Below are 24,057 nucleotides of genomic sequence, written 5' to 3'. Positions count from 1 at the left end.
TGTGTCTCAGTGTGGGTCTCTTTAAGTTTATTCTGCTTGGAGTTAGTTGAGCCTTAAATGTTTGTACTCATGTCTTTTATCAAGTTTGGGAAGTTTAGGGCATTGTTTCTTCAAAAAATCTCTTTACCCCTTTCTCTCTCTTCTCCTTCTGGTACTCTTACAATGCGTATGTTAGTCTGCTTGATGGTGTCCCACAGGTCATTAGGCTCTGTTCGCTTTTCTTCAAACTTTTTTCTTTTCTGCAGCCCCAATGATTTCGATTGCCCTATCTTCAGCTGCTGATTCTTTCCTCTGTCTGCTCAAATATCCCTATGAATCTCTATTGTGAGCTTTTCAATTTAGTTACTGCACTTTTCAGCTCTAGAATTTCTTTTTGCTTTCTTTTAGGTCTCCTATTTCTTTATTAATATTTCCATTTTAAATGTTCATTGTTTTCTTGACTTTCTCTGCATTTTCTTTTAGCTCTTTGAGCATCTTTAAGACAGTCATTTTAATAAGGTGTTTGTTTAGTAGGTTCACCATCTGGTCTTTCTCTGGGACAGTTTCTGTTGATTTATTTTTTTCCTTTGAATGGGTCATATCTTCCTATTTCTTCGTATGCCTTGTGATTTTTGTTATTGAAGACTGGACATTTGAATCTAATAATGTAATAAGAAATAAGAAAGTCAGATTCTCCTCCTTCCCCAGTGTTTTCTGGGTTTGGGGATTTTTGGGTTTGTTTCTGTTTTAATAGCTATAGGATGTCTATGCCGAGGATCAGCCTGAGATGTAAACTTAAGGTCTTCTCAGGTCTTTTTTTAGCCTGGGCCTTTCCCTGGGCATGTGTGGCGAGTTTCTGATTTTCCCTGTATATGTAGTTGCTTTCGAATACTCTAATCTTAAATGTCTGACTCCGAAAAGAGAAAAAGGTGAAAACTGAAGAAGGGGAAAAAAAAAAGTACTGGCCCTTTAAATCTCCTGGAAGTCACTTCACTAGAAGGAAGGGGCAGTCAACAATGGGGGAGAATACAACAACTGTCCACCTCTGTGTCTGCACCTTTGTGATAAGAAGCAGTAATCAGTGATAGGAACACAGATCCCCACTTTTTGGAGGACAGGTTCCTCATTGCCTACCCTGACTTCTGCAAGATGTATGTAAGCTGCTGTGGGAACATGTGTGTAATTGCCTGCCATAGGGCTGAGGGGTGAAGGATCAGTACTTGCTGCTGAGTTAAGAGTTGGAATTGACTTAAATTAACTGCAATTTTTTACCATTCAAGCCTTCCCCTGGAAGTTGTAAGCCTTCAATAAGTTCCAGAGTTCCAATAGTTGTATCAGATAGATTCTGTCAGTGTAATTATTCTCCTGGTGTTTCCTACTCTGCAGTCTTCCCAACTTCATTTTAAGCTCTAGAACCACTTAGATTTTATTTTTATGGATAGTGTGATGTAGAATCTCTGAATTTTTTTCCATATGGATAACCAAGGGTCCCAGGCCCATTATTGAATAATCCACCGTTTTTCCCATTGATCTCCAGACTGTATTGTCAGATATTATTCCTGGATATGAGTGGGTCAGTTTCTGGGTTTCTTACTATGTTGCAGTGCTATTTATCTGTCTATCCCTGTGTCAGTAACACATTATTTTAGTTATTGTAGCTTCATAGTGTCTTCATATATGGTACAACAGATTGTTATTGTGATCTTATTTAAGGATGTTTTGAACTATTCTTTATTCTTGGCTTTATGCTTCTGTATAAAATTTTAGAATGAGGTTTTCAAGTTCTTTGGAAAGCCCAGTTGGGATTTTTTTTTAATTAAAATTGTATTCAGTTAAGGAGTACCTGTGTGGCTCAGTCAGTTAAGTGCCTGACTTTGGCTCAGGTCATGATCTTAGGGTCTTGGGATCAGGCCCTGTGTTGGGCTCCACAATCAGCAGGGAGTCTGCTTGGGATTCTCTCTGCCTCTCCTCTGCCCCTCCCCCAACTCGTGCTTTCTCTGTTTCTCAAATAAATAAAATCTTTTAAAAAATTGTATTTAGTTTGTTGATTAATTTGATTAGAGTCAAGATTTTTACTGTACTGAATATCCCTATTCATGTACATGGTATATTCTTTCATTTGTTTAGATTTTGCTTCTTGATGTCTTTCAGTAGTTTAAAGACCTTCCTTGAAGGACTGGCCTTTGTTAGATTTATTCTTATGTTCCTTATATTTTTTTGTTGCTATGATTTTTTTCCCTGTTATATTTTTTATTGGCTGTTAATAGCACCTAAAAATACAGTTGAATTTTACATATTTACCTTATATCTAGCAACCTTACAAAACTCTCTTATTAATTCTAATAAACTGCCTTTTGATTCTATAGAATTTTCTACATAAGGAAGCATATCACCTGCAAAAATGACAGCTTTATTCATTCCTTTTTAATCTTTATCTTTTAAGTCTTTTTCTTATCTTAGTTAGATTAAGAATGTTCTCCTTTATTCCTAAATAAAAGTCTTTTTAAAAGTCATCACTGGAGGGCACCTGGGTGCCTCAGTCGTTAAGCGTCTGCCTTCGGCTCAGGTCATGATCCCAGGGTCCTGGGATCGAGTCCCACATCGGGCTCCCTGCTCGGCAAGAAGCCTGCTTCTCCCTCTCCCATTCCCCCTGCTTGTGTTCCTGCTCTCGCTATCTCTCTCTCTGTCAAATAAATAAATAAAATCTTAAAAAAAAAAAAAAGTCATCACTGGATGTGGAATTATAATAAATGCTTTTTCTGTATTTATTGAAATAATCATTTGGTTCTTATTCTTTAATTTGTTCATATGTTTAATTACATTAAAATATCTTCTGTGTTGGGGTGCCTGGGTGGCTCAGTCGGTTGGGTGTCTGCCTTCAGCTCAGGTCATGATCCCGGGGTCCTGGGACTGAGCCGGGTGTTGGGCTCCCTGCTCAGTGGGGAGTCTGCTTCTCCCTCTCCCCTCTGCTTTTTCTCTCTCTCTCTCAAATAAATAAGTAAAATCTTTTAAAAAAAAATAAGTAAAATAAAATATCTTCTGTGTTGAAGTAATCTTGCCTTCCTGGGATAAGCTCAGGAAGGAATATATAAGATTAGACTGATCCAGTTTGGGAAAATGAGTCTATTAAACTACCTGGACCTGCTGTTTTCTTTATAGTAAGATTTTGAACTATTGATTCAACTTCAATATTGATTTTGGAACAATTAAATATTTCTATTTCTTCTTGAGTCAGTTTTAGTAATTTGTATTTCTCTTGGAATCTCTCCAGTTCATCAACTTGGCATAAGGTTGTTCTTAATTTTTTTGTTATTTTCTCTACTTAATTTTATTTGTGTTTTCCTTGTTATATTTTTAATTGTTTAATCCCTCCTTTTTTCTTTCTTTTATATTTATTTAATCAGTATTATTTCCTTTTTGTATTTTCTTTGGTTTCATTCTGTATTCTCTTTTTAACTTAAAAAGTTGGATACCGAGCTCATTAATTTTCAGGTTGTCTTCTTTTTCTAATATATGTATTTAGGGCTATAGGTTTTCTATAAATGCCAATTTTGCTGTATCCTATATATGTTGATATGTAGTAGATTATTTCTCATTTAGTTTCAAGTATTTAAATGTCTACACTGATTTGTTCCTTTATTCATGAATATATAGAAAATATGGATTTTTCAGGGTGCCTGGCTGGCTTAGTCAGTGGACCATGCAACTCTTGACATCAGGGTTGTGAGTTCAAGCCCCACATTCAGTGTAGAGATTATGTAAAAATAAAATCTTAAAAAAAAAAGAAAGTATGGATTTTTCTAAATTTTTGCTACTGATTTCATACTTTATCTTTCTCTAGTCAATATTATATAGCAGACCACCTTCTATGGTCATAAAAGTGTTCCATATCTATACTGTCCAATATGGTAATCACTAACTGTATATGTCTTTTGAGCAGCTGAAGTATGGCTAGTGAGGATAAGGACCAAGTACTTACTTTTATTTAATTTTAATTAATTTAATTTAAACAGCCACATGCAGTTAGTTGCTACAGTATTGGGTGGTTCATGTTTATAGAATACCCATGCTGTGAACTTTGTTGAAACTTGCTTTATGTCCTAGTATATATTAATATAAATATTCCACAAAAGCCTGAAAAGCATTTTATGTTTTCTAATTTTTGATACAGTGTGCTATATATATTTGCTGGCCCAAGCTTATTTTTTTTAAAAAAAAGAATGAATAATGAATGGGTTTATTTTAAAGATGAATAAATTAATATAAAGTACTTAAAGTTTGCACTTGCTGTCAAATCACTTTTTAAATTTTAATTCCACTATTGTTGACATATAGTGTTATATTAGTTTCAGGTGTACAATGTAGTGATTCAGCAATTCTCTATAGCTCACGCTTACTAAATGCACTGTTCATGTTTTCCATACTCTGATTTCTGGACTGTTTGATCTACCAGATACTGATATCTGATAGATACTTTAAAATTCTGGTAGAGATTTTATTTTATTTTTTTTTAAAGATTTTATTTATTTGACAGAGAGAGACACAGCAAGAGAGGGAACACAAGCAGGGGGAGTGGGAGAGGGAAAATCGATGCGGGGCTCAATCCCAGAACCCTGGGATCATGGCCTCAGCGGAAGGCAGATGCTTAATGACTGAGCCACCCAGGTGCCCCCTGGTAGAGATTTTAAAAGATGTCGGTGGATTTGTCAATTTCCCCCTGGTCTTCTGTCAAGCTCTTATGAACTTTTGAGCTATGTTGTTAGATGCACACAAATGTGGACTTGTTACATCTTCCCAATGAACTGAGCCTTTTATTTCTGCGTAGTGAGCCTCTTTATCTTGAGTAATGTTTTTTGCTCCAAAGTCTATTTTGTTTGACATTAATATAAATGCTTCATATTTCTTTCTTTTTTTTAAAGATTTTTTTTTTATTTATTCATTTGAGAGAGAGAGAGAGTGCGAGTGAGAGTGCTGGTCAGGGGGAGGGAGAAGCAGGCTCCCTGCTGAGCAGGGTGCCTGACATGGGGCTCAATTCCAGGACCCCAGGATCATGACCTAAGCCAAAGGCAGATGCTTAGCCAACAGTGCCACCCAGGCAGCCCTAGTTGCTTCATATTTTTTTTGCTGATTTAGTTTGTGGGTGTACTGAGCAGAAGTGGCTGGAGTAGGAGGCTAACTGATATCCACAAAATGAGTCATCTTATCCATCTGATTTTTTAGCACTTCCTCTGCAGTGACTATTCAAATGGAACTGAATATACTTATACTCTATGCCCATTCCAAAGGTCCAGACACATACTTCTTTGAAGTACCTGACTATCTGGACAAGATGTTAGCCACTGTCCATGAATTCATAAAATTCCGTACCTTTGGCATGTGCTGCAAGCCTCATGGGTGCTATCTGCTCTCCTATCTATCCATTCTATTAGAAGACAATAGAAGTTTCTTACTTCCTGTCTCTTCCAGAAGTCATGAGTGCCTTTCACGGACAAAATCTAAATCAGAACTCTGCTAAGAAGGGATTATAAGAATTGTAGTTCTATAGTTCTCACCCTTCCAGTCCCTGCAGTATGGAGAAGAGCTTAGAATAGTAGAGATAGACCTGAGCATGACAATGTTCAGCAGAAAGGGAAACCAACAGTTTCCAAATAGCTGACTCAAACATGATTAAAGGACCAGACAATTGCTTAGAAACCAAATACTTCTGAAATTGACTTTTTTCAGTGACTATAAATGCATGTGTATTTGTTTTCCTTAATGGGAATGATACTTCCCGTCTGCCTTTTGTCTTAAAATATGTCAACATATTTTCTTACATTCTTATGATTAGGTATTTTTCTATAACATGATTTCAAATGGCTCCATATTTTGCATAATGTAGCTGTGACATAATTTATTTACAGTATCCTACAGTTAGGCATTTAGATTGTGTCCAGTTTGTCACTCTATAAATAATGTTATAATGAACTCTTTTGCAGATAAATGCATATGCACAGTCCTAATAATTTCCTTAGTATAAATTCTTGGAAATGGAATTGTTTTATTAAAGGGTATATTTATTTTTAAATGTTTTTGAATGTTTCCAACTCTAAGTATACAGTTTGCCTTCAAACAACATGGGTTTGAAATGTGCTGGTAATACTTATATGCAGAGGTTTGTTTTTTTTTTTAAGATTTATCAGAGTGTGTGCATGTACAAGTGGGGGGAGGGGTAGGGAGAGAGGGAGAGAATCTTAAGCAGACTCAAGCAGGGCTCAGTCCCATGACCCTAAGATCATGACTGGAGCCAAAATCAAAAGTCAGGTGCTTAACCGACTGAGCCACCCAGGGGCCCTGAAGTTTTTTTTTTTATAATAGTACTGTAAATGTATTTTTTCTTCCTTCTGATTTTCTTAATTACGTTACCTTTTCTCTAACTTTATTGGAAGAATAGAGTATATAATACCTATGGCATACAAAATATGTGTTAATCAACTGCTATTATTATTGGTAAGGCTTCTGGCCAATAGTAGGCTATTAGTAGTTAATTTTTTGGAGAGTCAAAAGTTATATGTGGATTTTTGGCACCCCCAACCCTCCATGTTGTTCAAGGGTCAAGTGTATATATTTTTTAATCTTTGTAAGTTATGATAGCTAAAAAGTTTATCTCCTTTAATTAGCATTTCTCCAGTTACTAGCAAGACCGAACTTTTCCCTCTATGTCTATAAACCATTAGTATTTCTTCTTTTTATCAGTTACATATCTCTCTGTTTAGGCCTTTTCACATATATATGAACATATATGAAATATATATGTGTGTGTATATATTTACATACATGGGGTTTAATTTTTGCTGTATATATATATGTATATGCACACACACACAGTGTCTTAATCATGATGGCATTGTTCTTCTAGAGTCATCCATTGAATAGTTTATGGAATGCTTTTGTATTTAATATAAATAAACAGCCTGTTAAATGACTTACTTATTCCTTCCAAGACTCTGAAGTTGTAGGACCTGCATTATTCCTTGTAATCCTCTCCTCAAAGGTATTACTAACAGCAGAACAATCTGAGAGTCTGCATAGTAGTGCTCTGAAGTCTGCTGTGTATATTCATCTCATTGTAGCTCATATCTCTCTGTTCTTGCTCACTCTTAAGATATTCATTTTAATGAGTTAATATTTTGTTTTGTTTCCCCAACTCATTTTGTCCCTTTCTGTATAAACTCCCTTTTGTTGTGATGTTGGATGTCATTCTCAGTCATTCAGACAAATGTTTTCAGTCATTCTTCAAGTTTTTTTGTTCAAAAGAGATATAATAGTTTAAGAAAATATAATATATCCTTTTAATTTCACTTGCCAAGAAACAGTTTCCTAGGTGTCATGTCTTCTCTCTATAATGGCTCAAATGTACTCATAGTTCATTTTCTTGTAAGGTTTAATTTTTTTTTTACTGATTAAATAATTTATTATGCTGAAACACAGAAAATGACTTTATAGTAAAATTAAAATTAAATGGAAATTGATTATTTAAAAAATACTGTATAAGGGAAGCAAAATGAAGAAAGCTTAACTTTACCAAAAATTCCATATATGTGTGTGCATTTACTGTGAGGTTTAATTTCTGCTGGAAAGACGAAGTATAAATTTTTTTCAAAGTTTACAATTAAGAAAATTAGAAATACATGCCCATAGCATTTCTAGTATGTTAAAATGATTCTTCTCCATATTTAAAGTTTTTGAAGATTCCTTTTCAACATATATAAATTCATAGCTGGGTGGCCAGCTTCCAGTGATGTAGAATACCACAAAGAAGGGAAAAGTGCCAGAAGTCTCTTTACTGAATATAAGATCCAGTAGGTAAAAAGGTGAAACAATATTATTTTTTGGTTCTATCCTTGTGAGCCATACATTTGTATCATCCATAGTAAAATGCTAATTCCTGTCTAGTTTGCTTCTAACTTGTTTTCTGCTTCTTCCCCTTTTAAAAATGTGCATAGTGCTCAGGGAATTGAAACTAAGTTTAGTTTAGCAAAACATATATAAGAGGGTAGAAATCTGGTGCTAAAAAAACTTGGAAAGCATTCCAAGGATTTTTGTTAATTGCTTAGGTGAAATATAGTTATGAACAATGAATCAAGCACGTAAGATTTGTTCTCAATAATACTGTGCATCTCAAAACTTTTTCAGTTATTTTATATTAAATTAATGTAAATATTTATTGGGTACCTACTGTGTGAGCTTCTTATAAGTATTTTCAAGAAGCATAAACATGAGTAAGACAGTCTCTGTTCTCCAGATATTTTTAGTCTGTGTTTTCAATTTTGACCTTTTTTATAGAAACTGAACTTTTTCTAAATAGTTTTTTAACAGTGTTATTGAGCTATAATTATATACTATGCAGTTCAGCCATTTAAAGTGTACAGCTCAGAGGCTTTTAGCGTATTCATAGTTATGCATTCATCACCCAATTTTAGAACATTTCATTAGCCCCCAAAAGAAAACGTGCACCACCTAGACATCACCTCCTAAACCCCTCCCACTCTCCGGTCCTAGGCAACCACTCATCTACTTTCTGTTTCTATAGATTTGCCTATTTGGGGAGTTTCATATAAATGGAATCGTACAGTATGTGATCTTTTCTGACTGGCTTCTTTAACATTGTGTTTTCAACATTCATCCATGTTGTAGCATATATTGATTTTGCCTTTCTTTTTATTGTTAAATAATATTTCATTGTATGGATATACCATATTTTGTTTATCCATTTATCAGTTGGTAGATATCTGGGTTGTAGCTTATCTAAATGCCTATTTTTATATGTCAGTATTTATTAGCATAAATATTAGATTGATAGTTATGATAGGTTTCAGATAAGAAGCCTTTCTTAACTTTAGATGAAATGCAAACTAATGTTTATATATTTATAAACATTTAGCAGATTCATTCTATTTTTTATTCATTCTATTTAATAAAAAATTATTTCTGTGTTTTTAAAAGATTTCGTATCAAAAAGGAATACCTAATATTCCTTTTTGCCTGCACTGTAATGAGACTTCTTCCCATAAACCATTTCATTATTTTATAGTCATGATTCAGATATTTGTTTTATTTTAGAGCATACTTACATTACATTAACTATATAATTTCCCCCTCCCCTTTTTTTTAAGATTTTATTTATTTATTTGACAGAGAGAGAGCGAGAGAGCGGGAAGCAGCAGAGGGAGAGGGAGAAGCAGGCTCCCTGCTCTATCCCAGGACCCTGGGACCATAACCTGAGCCAGAGGCAGATGCTTAACCCACTGAGCCACCCAGGTGCCCCTGTAATTTCCCTTTTCTTCATTAAGTCCATATGTAGCTCTCCAAAGTCTTAAGGATATAAACTAAAAGTTTGGAGTTATCTGTCTCATTCACACCTAGTACACAAAGGTAGACTAGGAAAGGATAATCATATACAAACATCTACTGAAGTCTTTTTTCTTTCTCTCACCCCCAATATTCACTCTTTTAGAGATCCTTACAGATCTGTGCTTGTCTTAGTCTGTTGGTCTGTCCCCTTACCACCTTCCCAACCTGTTCCATCCATACCATACTCCTTCCTGTTCCTCAGACATGCCAAACACATTCTCCTACTTTATTTCCGTTTTGTTTTCTTCTTTGACCCAATGTTTTACTTAGAAGTGTGCTGTTTAGTTTCCACATATTTGTCAATCTTCTCATTTTCCTCTTGTTGATTTCTAGTTTCATACCATTGTGGTCAGAGAAAATAGTTGTCATCATTTCAGTGTTCTTAAACTTGCTAAGATTTGTTTTGTGACCTATCATATGAGTTGTCTTGGAGAATGTACCGTGTGCATTTGAAAAGAGTGTGTATTCTGCAGGCGCCTGGGTGGTTCAGTTGGTTAAGCGACTGCCTTCGGCTCAGGTCATGATCCTGGAGTCCCTGGATCGAGTCCTGCATCGGGCTCCCTGCTCGGCAGGGAGTCTGCTTCTCCCTCTGACCCTCCCCCCTCTCATGTGCTTGCTCTCTCTCAAATAAATAAATAAAATATTTAAAAAAAAAATGTGTATTCTGCTGCTGTTGGATGAAATGTTCTATATATGTTTATTGAGTCCTTTTGTTCTAAAGTGTGTTCTATTTCCATATCTGCTCTTGTTTTTCTGTCTGGATGATCTATCCATTGCTGATAGTGGAATATTGAAGTCCCCTACAATGATCTTATTGTTATCTGTTTCTCCTTAAGATCTGTAACTATTTGCTTAATATGTTTTGGTGCTTGGCTCTTGGGAACATATATATTTATGATCTGATATACTGTCCTTTTTATCATTATATACTGACCTTCTTCTTGTTAACCTTTTTGGACTTGAAGTCTTTTTGTCTGATGTAAGCATGGCTATTCCCACCTTCTTTTTGTTTCCATTTGCTTGGAATAGCATCTACTATTCTTTCACTTTGAGCTGGGGTGTGTCTTTAGAGCTGAAAGGAATCTCCTGTAGGCAGCATATAGTTGGGTCTTATTTTATTGTTGTTTTTGTTTTTTAATCCATCTAGCCATTTTGTGCCTTTTATTTGGTGAGTTCAATTCATTTACATTATAGATATACAAGGATTTACTATGGCTATTTTATCTTTTGCCTTCTGGTTATTTTTCTTCCACTGTTTCTTCTTCCTTCTGTTTCTGTCTACCTTTATAAGTTGGTGGTTTTCCATGGTGCTCTGCTCAGTCTCCTGTTTTTTTATGTTTCATATCACTGCTTTACATTTTGCTATGTGCTTACCATGAGGTTTACATAAAACATTTCATAGATAAGGAAGTCTTTTCTCAGCTCATAGCAATTTATCTTCATTCACCTATAGAAGTTCCATCCCTTTACTCTTCCTCTTATTTTTGATGTCAAAAAAAATTTTTTTTTTGGGCGCCTGGGTGGCTCAGTTGGTTAAGTGACTGCCTTCGGCTCAGGTCATGATCCCAGGGTCCTGGGATCGAGTCCCACATCGGGCTCCCGGCTCAGCAGGAAGCCTGCTTCTCCCTCTCCCACTCCCCCTGCTTGTGTTCCTGCTCTCGCTGTCTCTGTCTCTGTCAAATAAATAAATAATATCTTTAAAAAAAAAAAAATTTTTTTTTTTAAGTTTATTTATTTATTTGAGAGAGCAAGAATGAGAGAGAGTACATGAGAGGGGGGAGGGTCAGAGGGAGAAGCAGGCTCCTCGCTGAGCAGGGAGCCTGATGCGGGACTCGATCCCAGGACTCCAGGATCATGACCTGAGCCGAAGGCAATTGCTTAACCAACTGAGCCACCCAGGCGCCCGATGTCAAAAAATTTTTTATGCTGATTTCATTACCAAGCTCTACACCCAATGTGGGACTTGAACTCATGACCCCCAAGATTAAGAGTCTCCTGCTCTACCAACTGAGCCAGCCAGGCACCCTACCTGAGTCACTTCTAGATTCCTATCTTCTAGCTTGTTAATTCTCTCTTCCATCTGATCTCTATTTCCAGTGCATTCTAACTCATTCTTCATTTCATTTACTGAGTTCACCAGCTCCAGAATTGCTGGTTTTTGTTTTTTTTTTAAGAATTTCAGTCTCTTGGGGCGCCTGGGTGGCTCAGATGGTTAAGCGTCTGCCTTCGGCTGGGGTCATGATCCCGGCATCGGGCTCCCTGCTCAGAGGGGGGCCTGCTTCTCCCCCTGCTCATGCTCTCTCTCTCTCTCTGTATCTCTGTGTCTCGAATGAATAAATGAAAAAATCTTAAAAAAAAAAAAAAAGAATTTCAGTCTCTTTGGTAAAGTACTCCTTCTGTTCATTAATTTTTTTTCAAAGATTTTATTTATTTTTTGGAGAGAGAGGGAGAACACAGAGAGAGAGTGAGAGGGAGAAGCAGACTCTTTGCCAAGCAGGGAGCCCAAAGCAGGACTCGATCCCAGGACCCTGAGATCATGTCCTGAGCTGAAGGCAGACGCTTTAACCGACTAAGCCACCCAGGTGCCCCTGTTCATTAATTTTATTTCTGAGATTATATTGCCTTTCTGAGTTTTCTTGTAGCTCATTGAATTTCTTCATAACAGCAATTTTTTTTTTAGATTTTTTTTTTTTAATTTATTTATTTGACAGAGAGACACAGTGAGAGAGGCAACACAAGCAGGGGGAGTGGGAGAGGGAGAAGCAGGCTTCCCGCCGAGCAGGGAGCCCGATGCGGGGCTCGACCCCAGGACCCTAGGATCATGACCTGAGCCGAAGGCAGACGCTTAACGACTGAGCACCCAGGTGCCCCCATAACAGCAGTTTTTTAAAGAGATTTATTTATTTTATTTGAGCAAGAGAGAGCAAGCACGAGGTGGGGGAGGGGCAGAGGGAGAGAATCTTCAAGCCGGCTCCTCTCTGAGCATGGACCCCTTTGCAGGGCTGGATTCAGGGCTTGATCCGACCCATGAGATCATGACCTGAGCTGAATCCAAGAGTTGGACACTTAACCGACTGAGCCTCCTGTAGGCACCTCTGTAACAGCAATTTTGAATTCTTTATCAGATCACAGTATCCATATCTTTGGGTTTGGTTGCTGGAAAATTGTCATTTTCTTCCTATAATACCATATTACCATGACTTTTTCCTGCTGTTTGATGAAAACTGCCTCTGCTACCACATTTGAAGTTACAAATACCTCTCTTATTTAGGCAAGGTTTTGTTTGCTTTGATTCTTATATTTCAAAAGGTTTGGTAATTAGGAGTCTTCCTTTGTTTTCCAGAAGGTGGCACTATAGCACAAGTTTTTGGTTTCCCTTACTGGAGCTTTTTTATATTTACACATATGTAAAGCTGGCTGGGGGGTGGGGCGCGGAGAGTGGGTGGTGTTAGAGTTGGGGGAGGTACATAACACTTGGGATTTGGGGTGTGCCCATAAGCTGGAGGCCAGCCCAGTAGGGACTCCTTGAACAGAGGAGGTGGGGTCCCAGAGGTCCCAGGTGGTTCTTTTGCCAGAACCCTGAAACAGATAACAGGAGACATTTTCCTTGTTCTACTTCTTTCCTTTCCCTCCACCCATTCACTGCAGTCTTACCTCAGAGAGAGGAAAGGTCCCTCTGGTGGTGGAATGCAGAACCAGCTTGGCAGACCCCCACTCACTGCCTTTACCACCTCTTTAAAGGCTTGTGCCTGGCCCCAGCTACTCTACTTGATGCTGGAGGCTCTACAGCCCTAGGCACCATTGCCTCTTCCCTCTCCCTGCAGCCTCCTCCGTGGTCCAGTCCACCCACTTTTTGGTGCACAGATGTGTGGTTCTCTTGGGTGTCCTAGTAAGCTGTGGAAAGGCCCTTTCTTTCTTTCCTTTTTTTTTTTTTTTTGTTATAGATGTCCAATTAGTTGTAAATCAAAGAGGAGAGGAAAAAGAAAGGACTCATGTCACCATGATGTTGATGTCATTCTCCTCATATTATCTTTTAAATATTTGTAGGGTCTGTAGTGATACCCCTTTTTCATATCTGAAACTGGTGATTTGTGACTTTTTTCTCTTATTTTCTTTCATTAGTCTTAGATTATTAAATCATTCTTGTTGATCTCTATTTCCAGTTCATTGGTTTCTGACATCTTTATTACTCCCTACTTTTTCTTTTCTTTGCATTTAATGTTATTCTTTTTCTCACTTAAGATGAATATTAGATTATGCCTTTTCAGACATCTTTTCTACTAAATACATTTCAAGGTGTAAATTTCCTCTAAGCAAGTTTCTGTTATGTCATATTTTCACTATTTCTGTATAAATAAGACACTACACTCCAACCTACTGATTCTAACATTTATACAGAAAGAGTCAAAATAGCCACAACTGATAATAATTAGAAGATAGGATACAGGTTTCCCCTACTATATGTAATGACTTTTCATAAAGCTATTTTGATGAAGGTAGTATATAGTGTTGCTGATGAATGGATCAGATTCATTAGATTATTTAGTTTACAGTATTTTCTAATTTCCATTATATTTTCTTTTATCCATTGGTTATTTATAAATTTACTGCTTAATTTCAAAATATTAATAATTGTCTAAATATATACTTGCTATTGATTTTTAGTTTAATTTCTCCATTGTCAGAGAACATATTTTTTGCAGTATTTTAAAAATTTGAAATGTGCTGAGATCTGATATACAAACCAGTACATGGTCTATTTGGTGAATATCCCATATGAACTTTAAAAGAATGTATGGTTTTGCAGTTAGTAGATGTCAACTTGGTCAGGTTGGCTAATGATACTGTTTAAATGTTATACATCTTTACTTACTTTCTGTCTGAAATTTTAGACAATAGAGAAAAATTCTGAAAGATAAAATGTACCAAAAAATTTCTGAAGAAGAAATACAAAACTTTATTTGTACTAATGTAACTATTACATCATAAGTATTAATGAAATTGAGGTAACAGTTAAAAATCATCTCACAAAGAAAACAGCAGGCCCAAATGGTTTTGTAGGCAAGATCTATCAAAATTTCAAAGAACCGTTCACCCTAATTTTTTGTTACAAACTCTTTTTGAAGATAGAAAGGAAAGCACTGCTAATTACTTTTATAAAGTAATGTAACTGAATATTAAACTAGCCAAAGACAAAGTGAGAAGACCCAATTCATTGGTGAATATAGATGCACAATTCCTAAACAAGACTTTACCAAACTGCATCAATAGTATATAAATAAGATATTATATCCTGAAAATACTAGGTTTATGCAAAAATGTAAAGATATATTACTCACTACATTAACAGAGTAGAGGTGGAAAACCAGGTGATCATCTCAACAGATACAAAAAAGACATTTGATAAAATTCATTTTCCATTTATGATTTTTGAAAACTCATAGTAAACCAGTAGAGAAGTTCCTTAATAAGATAAAGTTATCTACCAAAGCAAACCAAACTATAACAAATATGAACTCAAATATTGGAAGCAGTCCCATTAAAATCAGGAAGTTATGCTCACTAAAATCAGAAGTTGTGTCCAGTATTACCTTTGCTATTCAACATTGTATTGAATGTCCAATGATACATGAAAGGGAAAAGAAATACATAAGGATTAAAAAGGTAGAAATAAAACTTCATTATTTATAAAAATTTATAAAAATTATTTCTGTTTCTACATTAATAAAATCCAAAAGTATCTACTCAGAATTTATAGGCAATAGTAGTTTAACAATTGTTTCACAAATGTTTCAATATGAGACTAATCTATTAAAGTCAGTTACATTTCTTTAACCAAGCGACAGCTATAAAACATGGTTAAAAACACAACAATGAAATTTATAATTAGCAATAAAATCTAATGTACCTAGCAATAAATGTAACAAACCTATTTTCCCACCACCCCAAATTATAAAAACTTTTTTGAAGGGGATTAAGAGAGATATCTCATGTTTATGGGTTGGAAGGCAATTTAACAAAATTGATTCCTTCCAAATTGATCCATAAATTTAATGTAACTTCAAAAAATTCAACTAACATATTGATTCCAGTATTTGTATGGAAAGGGTCAAAATCACCAAGACTGATAATAGAGGAATATGATCATACTATATAAAATGACTTTTTATAAAGCTGTTTGAGGGGCACCTGGGTGGCACAGTTGGTTAAGCGTCCGATTCTTGGTTTTGGCTCAGTTTGTGATCTCAGGTGGTGATCTCAGGGTTGTGATCTCAGGATTATGATATCAAGCTCCATGCTGGGCTCAGCGCTCCGCATGGAGTCTGTTTGAGACTCTTTCTCCCTCTCCTGCTGCTCCGTGCTTTCTCTCTCTAAAATAAAATCTTACAGAAAAAAATTGTTTTGATTAAGATAGTATACTATCAGTGCTAATGTAGACAAATTATTGAATGGGTCAGAATCGAGAGATCAGAAGCAAAGTCATTATATGTGTGTACATATATGTGTATAAATATATATATTTATATATATTTATGCATATATTATGTATGCATGTGTATAACTCTTATTTATGACAAAAATCACATGGCAGACTACTTGAGGAAAGGAGGCTTTGATAAGTTCTGAAAACTTAGTTACTCATATAGAAAAAATCAAATTGGATTCCTATCTCACATCTTACACAAATAACGACTTCTTGTGGATTAAGAACTTAAATATCAAAAGCAAAACTTAAAAATTAGAGGAATGTATATGAATGTATTTATATCTTGTATAAGGAATAATTTCTTAAACATGATATATAAAGTGCTAATCATAAAATAAATTATTAATAAAATCTATTACATTGAAATTAAGAATGACTGTTCATCAATAATAGCTTAAGGAAATTGAACAGGTAATCTCTAAACTAGGAGATTTTTGCCATACATATAACTAACAAAGGACTAGCATTCAAAATATATAAAGAACCACTGTAAATCAGTGAAAAAAAGACACACTTAACAGAAAATGAGCAAAAGGCATGTTCACCTCATTAGCATTTAGAGAAATGTATATCAAAACCATGATGAGATACCATTCACTTATTTTATACCTGTGCAACTGACAAAAATTAAGAAGTCAGACAAAACCAAGTGTTGAAAGGATGTGGATCAATAGGATGTCTAAGAAATTGAGAGGAGTGGGTAGGGAGTGATAAATTGGTACAACCACTTAACAAAATTGCATCATGCTGAAATGTTGAATATTTAAAAACATTACAACCCAGAAATTCCATTTAGAGTGCCTGTTACATATATGTAGTTTGATGCAAATGATCTTAGAGAATTATTTCAGTCTGTAGAAAGTTGTGATATAGTTTTCAGCTCTGAAGATGTTTTTCTGTCCAAAATATTGTTTAACCCAGGTCTCTGATTCACATCAGTTGTGTAATCAGATCCTAACTACATGACAGGCAAAGAGCTTTGTCAAAGAAAATGTATATTTGCCATCCTCAACAAAGGGCCTTTGTGCTGAGGCTAAAATTAGGTTGGCAGGTAGTACTGGAATCAAATATGAATGGATAATAATAAATGATAGTATTAATAGAAGTCACTATTAATAATAATAGTATTATAAGTAATACTATTAGTGGAGGTCATTATTAAGCATGTACTAATTGTCAGGCTCTTTGGTTTTCATTTACTGAACACTATTTAATTGTCACAAAGCCTCTTTGATACAGGTACCATCCTTAAGCTCATTTTTCAGATAGATGATAGTGAGCCATTGGGAGGTTAAATCATTTCCACAACTTCATATATGTGTAAGTTGTGAAGCTGGGACTTAAACAAAGACTCTCTGACTCCAGCATTGAGATAAGGCAATATGGAAGGTGTCATCCTTTGGATATAAAATCAATTTTTCTTAACTTTGCTGAGAGAACAACTCTGATTCATGGCTATAGGCAATGGTCCTCTTGTCTCCAGATGCTTTGTACTGTTGTTCAGAAAGTATTCGTATATGTCTGTCTCCACTAACGAAAAACTGAAATTATATGTTAGATTTGCAATATTACAATAGTACTATCTTAAAGATGAACAGCAATATATAGAGAGAGACATAGTTATCAATGTGGTACAATTATATATAGGTGTATGTATGTATATATATATATAAATTAATCTGAAGACCATTTAAAATTATGCCAAGAAATATGATTGCCTTGTTTTTCTCTAGTTATAAAACTTCTTATTAAGTACAGGCATACCTCATTTTATTGCACTTTGTTTTATTGCACTTCACAGATACTGTATTTTTAACAAATTGAAGGTCTGTGGCAACCCTGTGTTAAGCAAGTCTGTAGACACTTTTTCCAACAGCATTTGCTCCCTTTGTGCCTGTGTCACATTTTAGTAATTGTTGCAATATTTCAAACTTCTGAGTTTGATGACTGTGAGGGGTTCAAGACTTCAGTGGAGGAAGTAACTGCTGATGTGGTGCAAAGAGCAAGAGAACTAGAATTTAGAAGTGGAGCCTGAAGATGGGACTGAGTTGCTGCAACCTCAGGATAAAACTTGAATGAGTGAGGAGTTGCTTCTTACAGATGAGCAAAGAAAGTGCCTTCTCAAGGTGGAATCAACCCCTGATGCAGATGCTGTGAAGACTGTGGAAATGACAACAGAGGATTTAGAACATGACATAAACTGGGTTGGTAAAGCAGCAGGAGGGTTTGAGAGAATTGACTCCAATTTTAAAAGAAGTTCTATGTGGGTAAAATGCTGTCAAACAGCAAGCATGCTACAGAGAAACCATTCACAAAAGGAAGAGTCAATCAATGCAGAAAATTTCATTGCTGTCTTATTTTAGGGAGTTGCCACAGTCACCCCAGACTTCAGCACCCATCACCCTGATAGTCAGCAGCCATCAGCATTGAGGCAATACCCTCCAGCAAAAAGATTACAACTTGGGGAAAGCTCAGACGATGATTAGCATTTTTTAGCAATAAAGTAGTTTTAAGTTAAGGTATATATTTGGGGGGTTTTTTTGGACATAATGCTATTGCACACTTAATAGACTATGGTGTCATATAAATATAACTTTTATAGGCCCTGGGAAACCAAAAAAACTCATGACTTGCTTTATGGGGGTGGTCTGGAACTGAATCCGCAGTATCTCCAAGGTATGCCTACAAACATAATAGAGAATGTCTATTTAAATATATTTTCAAAGATTTAAATGAAAGGTTATTTAAGAGCCCACTTTGTTCAAAATTAATACTATTAAGGGTTGATTTGAGGCTAGGTCATATATCTGGTCTGAAGAATTAATTGGTGTATGTTTTGACTTTCTGTTCTTTTGACACAAAGCAAATGAGCCCATTTATGTGGTGTCCAAGAGTTATTTGATTTCCCTAAAGGGAGAGAATGTTATAGTAGAAAGGCCTGGGATGAAAGTTTAGATACCTGGGATCTAACCTCAAGTTGACAGTTACTAACTATGTGAACTCGGATCTATCGCTTACTAGTGGGCCTGCTCTTGGAAAAGTTACTTAACCCAATTCTTAATTTCCTCATGTGTCAGAAATACAGATAATAACGAATACCATGCTGGAATATTAAAAGGAATAAATAAATAGTAACACAAGAAAGCATCCATGGTAGATTGCCTGATACAGAAATTCTATATCCTTTTCTTAGGCAAGGTCGGTTACATCTTTGGCTTTTGTTTCCTAAATCTATAATAATACTAACAGCATTTATGATGTACCAGCCACTGTTCTAAGTGTGTTACTTGAATATACTAATTCACAACAACCTTATGAGGTAGACACAGAGAGGTTAAACAACCTGCTGAAGGTTACTCAGCTTAAACATGGGAAAGCCTTTATTCAAATCTCAGCGGTCTGGTTCCAGAGCCTTCTGTTTTTAACCACTACGCTGTGCTTTCTTCTAAAGGAAGGGGTTGTAGGCTGTACCAGTAGTTTATTGTCTGTTCTGCTGCATAATAACCACAAACCTCAAGGGCATAGAACAATAGGCATTTAGTGATCACACATGTTGAAATAGTGGTTAGGCAACTGTTGGTCTTGGCTGAGCTCCCTCACATGGCTTGGGGTTGGTTTGCTGTGGGGCTTGTTTGGGACTGGGCTGTTTGCCTTTGCTCCAAGTGTCTCTCATCCTGCAGCAGACTAGTTTGGGAATATTCACATGGTGAATGGCAGAAGTGAAAGAGCAAAATGGAAAAACACAAGGGCTTTTCTAAGAAGCCTTTGCTGTGTCATGTCTGCTAAAGCGAATCACATGGCTGACCCCAGAGTCAAAGTGGGAGGACATTACAAAGGCGGTAGATATAAGAATGTGCCACTTGACACACTGAAGTTATTTTGTTATACACCACAAATGCCACAGTCTAGGGTTCTAAAATTCTTAAATATTAAGGATTAATTCTAAAAGTTGACCTCTGTCAAAACTGACAATTAAATGGAAAACTTCTTTCCATCTTACATATGAAGAAACTAAGCATCAGTTTCAAAATGACTTAACAAGAGAACAAGATTTCTTTGTCTATATTATTGTTTTTACCTTTTGACCCTCTTTACCTATTTCTCCACCCTCAGCCCCCCAGTTCTGGCACCAGCGGCTGTTCTCTGTACCTATAAACTTGTTTTGTTTTTGTTTTTTTAATTCCACATATAAGAGACCAGGCAGTATTTGTCTTTCTCTCTAGCACAATGCACTTGAGGTCCATCTATGGTTGTCACGAATGGCAAGATTTCATTATTTTTTTATGGCTGAGTAATAGTCCATTGTGTATGTAGATGTGTGTGTGTGTGTGTGGTTGTGTACGTGCATGCATATATGCACGTACACAACCACACACACACTAATTTCTCTATCCCTTCATTCATCAATGGACGCTTAGATTGTTCTTAGGTTGTTTCCATATCTTGGCTATTGTAAATAATGCTATAATGAACATAGGGGTGCATATATCTTTTTGAGTTAGTCTTTTCATTTTCTTCAGATGAATACCCAGAAGTGGAATTGCTGGATCACATAGTAATTTTATTTTTCATTTTTTCCATACTGTTTTCCACAGTGGTTTCACCAATTTACGTTTTCACCAACAGTGCACAAGGATTCCTTTTTCTCTATGTCCTAACTAGCACTTGTTTCTTCTCTTTTTGATAATGGCCATTCTAACAGGTGTGAGGTGATATCTATTTGGTTTTGATTTGCATTTTTTGATGATTAATGATATTGAGCACCTTTTCATGTGTCTGTTGGCCATTTGCATGTTTTCTGTAGAAAAAGGTCTGTTCAGATACTCTGCCCACTTTTTAATTAGATTGTTTGGGTTTTTTTGCTATTTAGTTGTGTCAGTTCTTTATATTTTGGATATTAACCCTTTATCATTATATGATAATTCTTTACATACACACACCCACACATTTCTGGAAAATAGGCAGAAACTTCTTCTAGGAATACTTAGCTCAGTCTATAATCCCAAGGTAGTGATGGTGATGATGGTGATGATAGCTAATCTTTTATGAGTTTACTATGTGCCAAGCACTGATTTCAGCACTTTACATATAGTAGCTCCTTTAATCTTTACAACAACCCTATTAATAGGTACTATTAGTAGTTTACATTTTACAGATGAAGAGTTGAGAGATTTGGTAATTTCCCAGGGTCCCATAGCTTTTGTGTAAGATCTTCCCACCAAATAACTTTTTTAAAATTGAATTATGTCTAGACCTCTTTGTTATGGATTTGAAGGATGTCTGTAATCTGGCCCTATCCAATTTAATTATCTGTAAATTCCATTGCTATGAGGTATAATTTTAGACATTTAAGAACCTAGGATTTTGTAGATGGCATGCATGTAATGAAGGGAGCTGAACTAGGTGCTGTAGAAATTTATTCCAATTTCAAAAATATGTAATTCTGAGTCCCTGTATGTATTTCCTCCCATGTATGTTCAGTTTTAAAAAATGTTGCAAGGATCCTTTATGTGAATAACTAAACTTATTTCTAGGGGATGAAGAAAGTATGAACTGAAGTCATTTTATTCCTGTGCTCCAAAAGTAGAATCCTTAGCTTTGATTTTCTTTCTCACTCTGCAAACAGATCTCTGCCCTGACTTGGGGCTATCTTGAGAATAAAATTCTGTTTGATTTGGTCACATAATCAGAAAGACGAGATATGAGTCTTTCTGAGACATAAGTGTTTCGGAGACATTTAATGATACTAATATATGTCATTAAAATGAACATTTATAATTCCATTATGCCCCTGTTTCAGATATTTGAGAATTGAGAGGTACCTGTACATTGGTATTTTGAGATGATTAGCTAAATAAATTGCTATTTTATTCAACAGGTGGATTTTCAGAAAAGACATATGAATGGAGCTCAGAAGAGGAGGAGCCGGTGAAAAAGGCAGGACCAGTCCAAGTCCTCATTGTCAAAGATGACCATTCCTTTGAGTTAGATGAAACTGCACTAAATCGGATCCTTCTCTCAGAGGCTGTCAGGGACAAGGAGGTTGTTGCTGTATCTGTTGCTGGAGCATTTAGAAAAGGAAAATCATTCCTGATGGACTTCATGTTGAGATACATGTACAACCAGGTATGTAAAAAGTGCTTTAAAATGTTTTCTTGTTTCTGTGCTTTTGTCACTTTGTGTTTTTATTTAGTAGTGCTCAGTATTTCCAGTTCCATTATTACATACACTGTGGTATAGAGCCATTCCAACTTCAGTGCTTTGGGCACCAAACTCCATAGGCCACTTTTTTGGGGGGCCACTTTGCCACATGTCCCTTAGAATATAACTTATTCTTTTTATTCTTTCAGAAAGAGACACAGCATAGTGATATGATTATAAACTTTATGTTAGAGTGTTTAAAATGTGTCAAATAACTTTTATTGTAACTTTTTTATTATAATAATTTTCTCCCCAACATTTATTATGGCAAATTTCAAGCATGCAGCAAAGTTAAAAGAATTTTACAGTGAAGACCTAACTACCTAGATTTTACCATTAACATTAATATTCTTGCATTATCACATGTGTCTTCAGCTATTCTTCCCTCTTTACACCCATCACTGCATCTGATTTTTTTATTCATTTCAAAGTAAATTGCTGACATTGGCACACTTCCTCAGAAATATTTCTACCTATATCATTATCATATATTTCAGTACTTAGTTGTTTTGTTTTAAAATTTACATTACAGTTACATGCACAAATCTTAAGTGTACATTTGCTTATTATTATTATTTTTTGAAAATGCATATGCCTACATGGGCCCAAATTCTATCAAGTATATCTTGCTGTTACCCCAGAAAGTTCTCTCTTATCTTTTCCCACTTGATTCTCATCTTACCCCACCCCCAGAAGCAACCAACAGTGTCACAACATTTGAGACAACAGTGTGGCACAGAAATGAAACTTTAAGGGACTTAGGATAAACCAAGAGCAGAAGGATAACAGAGTCGAGGAACAGAAGGTTGGGAATGGAGAACATACCAGTATTTTTTTTCCCTACCCTTTTACCCATAGCAATTCTGTTGCAAATATGGATGTGGAGGCCAAATGGACACACTACTGTGTTATGTTTATACCATAATTATCCATTTGGGATTGATCTTTTATAGTTAGGGTATTTTTGAATAGTTTTGTAAATTTAACTTTAATATCTTCTATCTCTAGCTTCAGTTCAAACAAATAAAGAATAGAACTACCAAAATACTTTAGGCTTTAAAACCAAACAGAGCTCTTGCCATTCTGTGTTCCTAGCATATCACCATTAGTATGCTACTTAACATGGGTGGGAAAATTAAGTGAACAAAATTAGTTTCCATTCTTTGGGATTATACAGTTTTAGGCATATTCATAGTTTTAACTGTGAGATAAACATTAAAATTAAATGCTCAATAACACTTGTCATGTTGCTTGTGTTAAATAGCACTTGCCAGATTAAAGTGTAACAGATTTCTTATGTTTTTGTTTTTCTGCAACACTACTAGGTGCCTCTCCTCTTGCTTTTCACTCCCTCCTCCCCCAATACCAAAGTGTTTGTATGTGTTATTATTGTGTATATCCTGACATAATATCCTCTCTCTTATCTATATTTCTTTGCTTCTAGAATGCCCTCCCCAAGTTTGCGCTCCTGGAGAATTCCCAAACATCCTTCACATTTTAGCACAAACACCACCTCTCCTATTAAGTTTTACCTGACCAAGAGTTATTTCTTTTCCAATGCTTCTGTTTCTGCCTACTATACATGGCAACATAGTGGTTTGTTAGCATGTCTGTCTTTTTTTTTTATTAGGTTGTGAGTTTTCTCTGGTCTAGAATGGTATCTTTTTTTTTTTTTTTAAGATTTTATTTATTTGACAGAGAGAGACACAGCGAAGAGGGAACATAAGCAGGGGCGGGTGGGAGAGGGAGAAGCAGGCCTCCCGTGGAGCAGGGAGCCCGATGCGGGGCTCGATCTCAGGACCCTGGGATCATGACCCTAGCAGAAGGCAGATGCTTAACGACTGAACCACCCAGGCGGCCCTGGAATGATATCTTTGCATTCCCAGGACCTAGAATAAAATGTAGCAGATAGTGCTCCTTTGTAATAATATTTTAGATAAAGTAATTGTATCAATACAGTAGATATGAATATGTTGTTTCCTTTTGACTATAGTTGG

General features: G+C 35.8%; 1 protein-coding gene across 4 annotated transcripts in view; it reads left to right on the top strand.

Annotated features, from left to right (window-relative positions):
• The window catches only part of ATL1 (atlastin GTPase 1), an 81,523-nt gene that overhangs the window by 22,848 nt on the left and 34,618 nt on the right, over positions 1-24,057 (top strand). For all 4 annotated transcript variants that reach the window (XM_006731117.3, XM_006731116.3, XM_081830544.1 and 1 more), the window contains exon 3: positions 21,738-21,985. In XM_006731117.3, coding sequence (XP_006731180.1) covers positions 21,738-21,985 — 248 coding nt within the window. The remainder of the gene's footprint in view (positions 1-21,737; positions 21,986-24,057) is intronic.

The sequence above is a fragment of the Leptonychotes weddellii genome, chromosome 9 (assembly GCF_054177405.1).
Source record: "Leptonychotes weddellii isolate Sample4059 chromosome 9, ASM5417740v2, whole genome shotgun sequence".
NCBI classification, from domain to species: Eukaryota; Metazoa; Chordata; class Mammalia; order Carnivora; family Phocidae; genus Leptonychotes; species Leptonychotes weddellii.
This window is presented reverse-complemented; position numbering and strand designations above follow the sequence as displayed.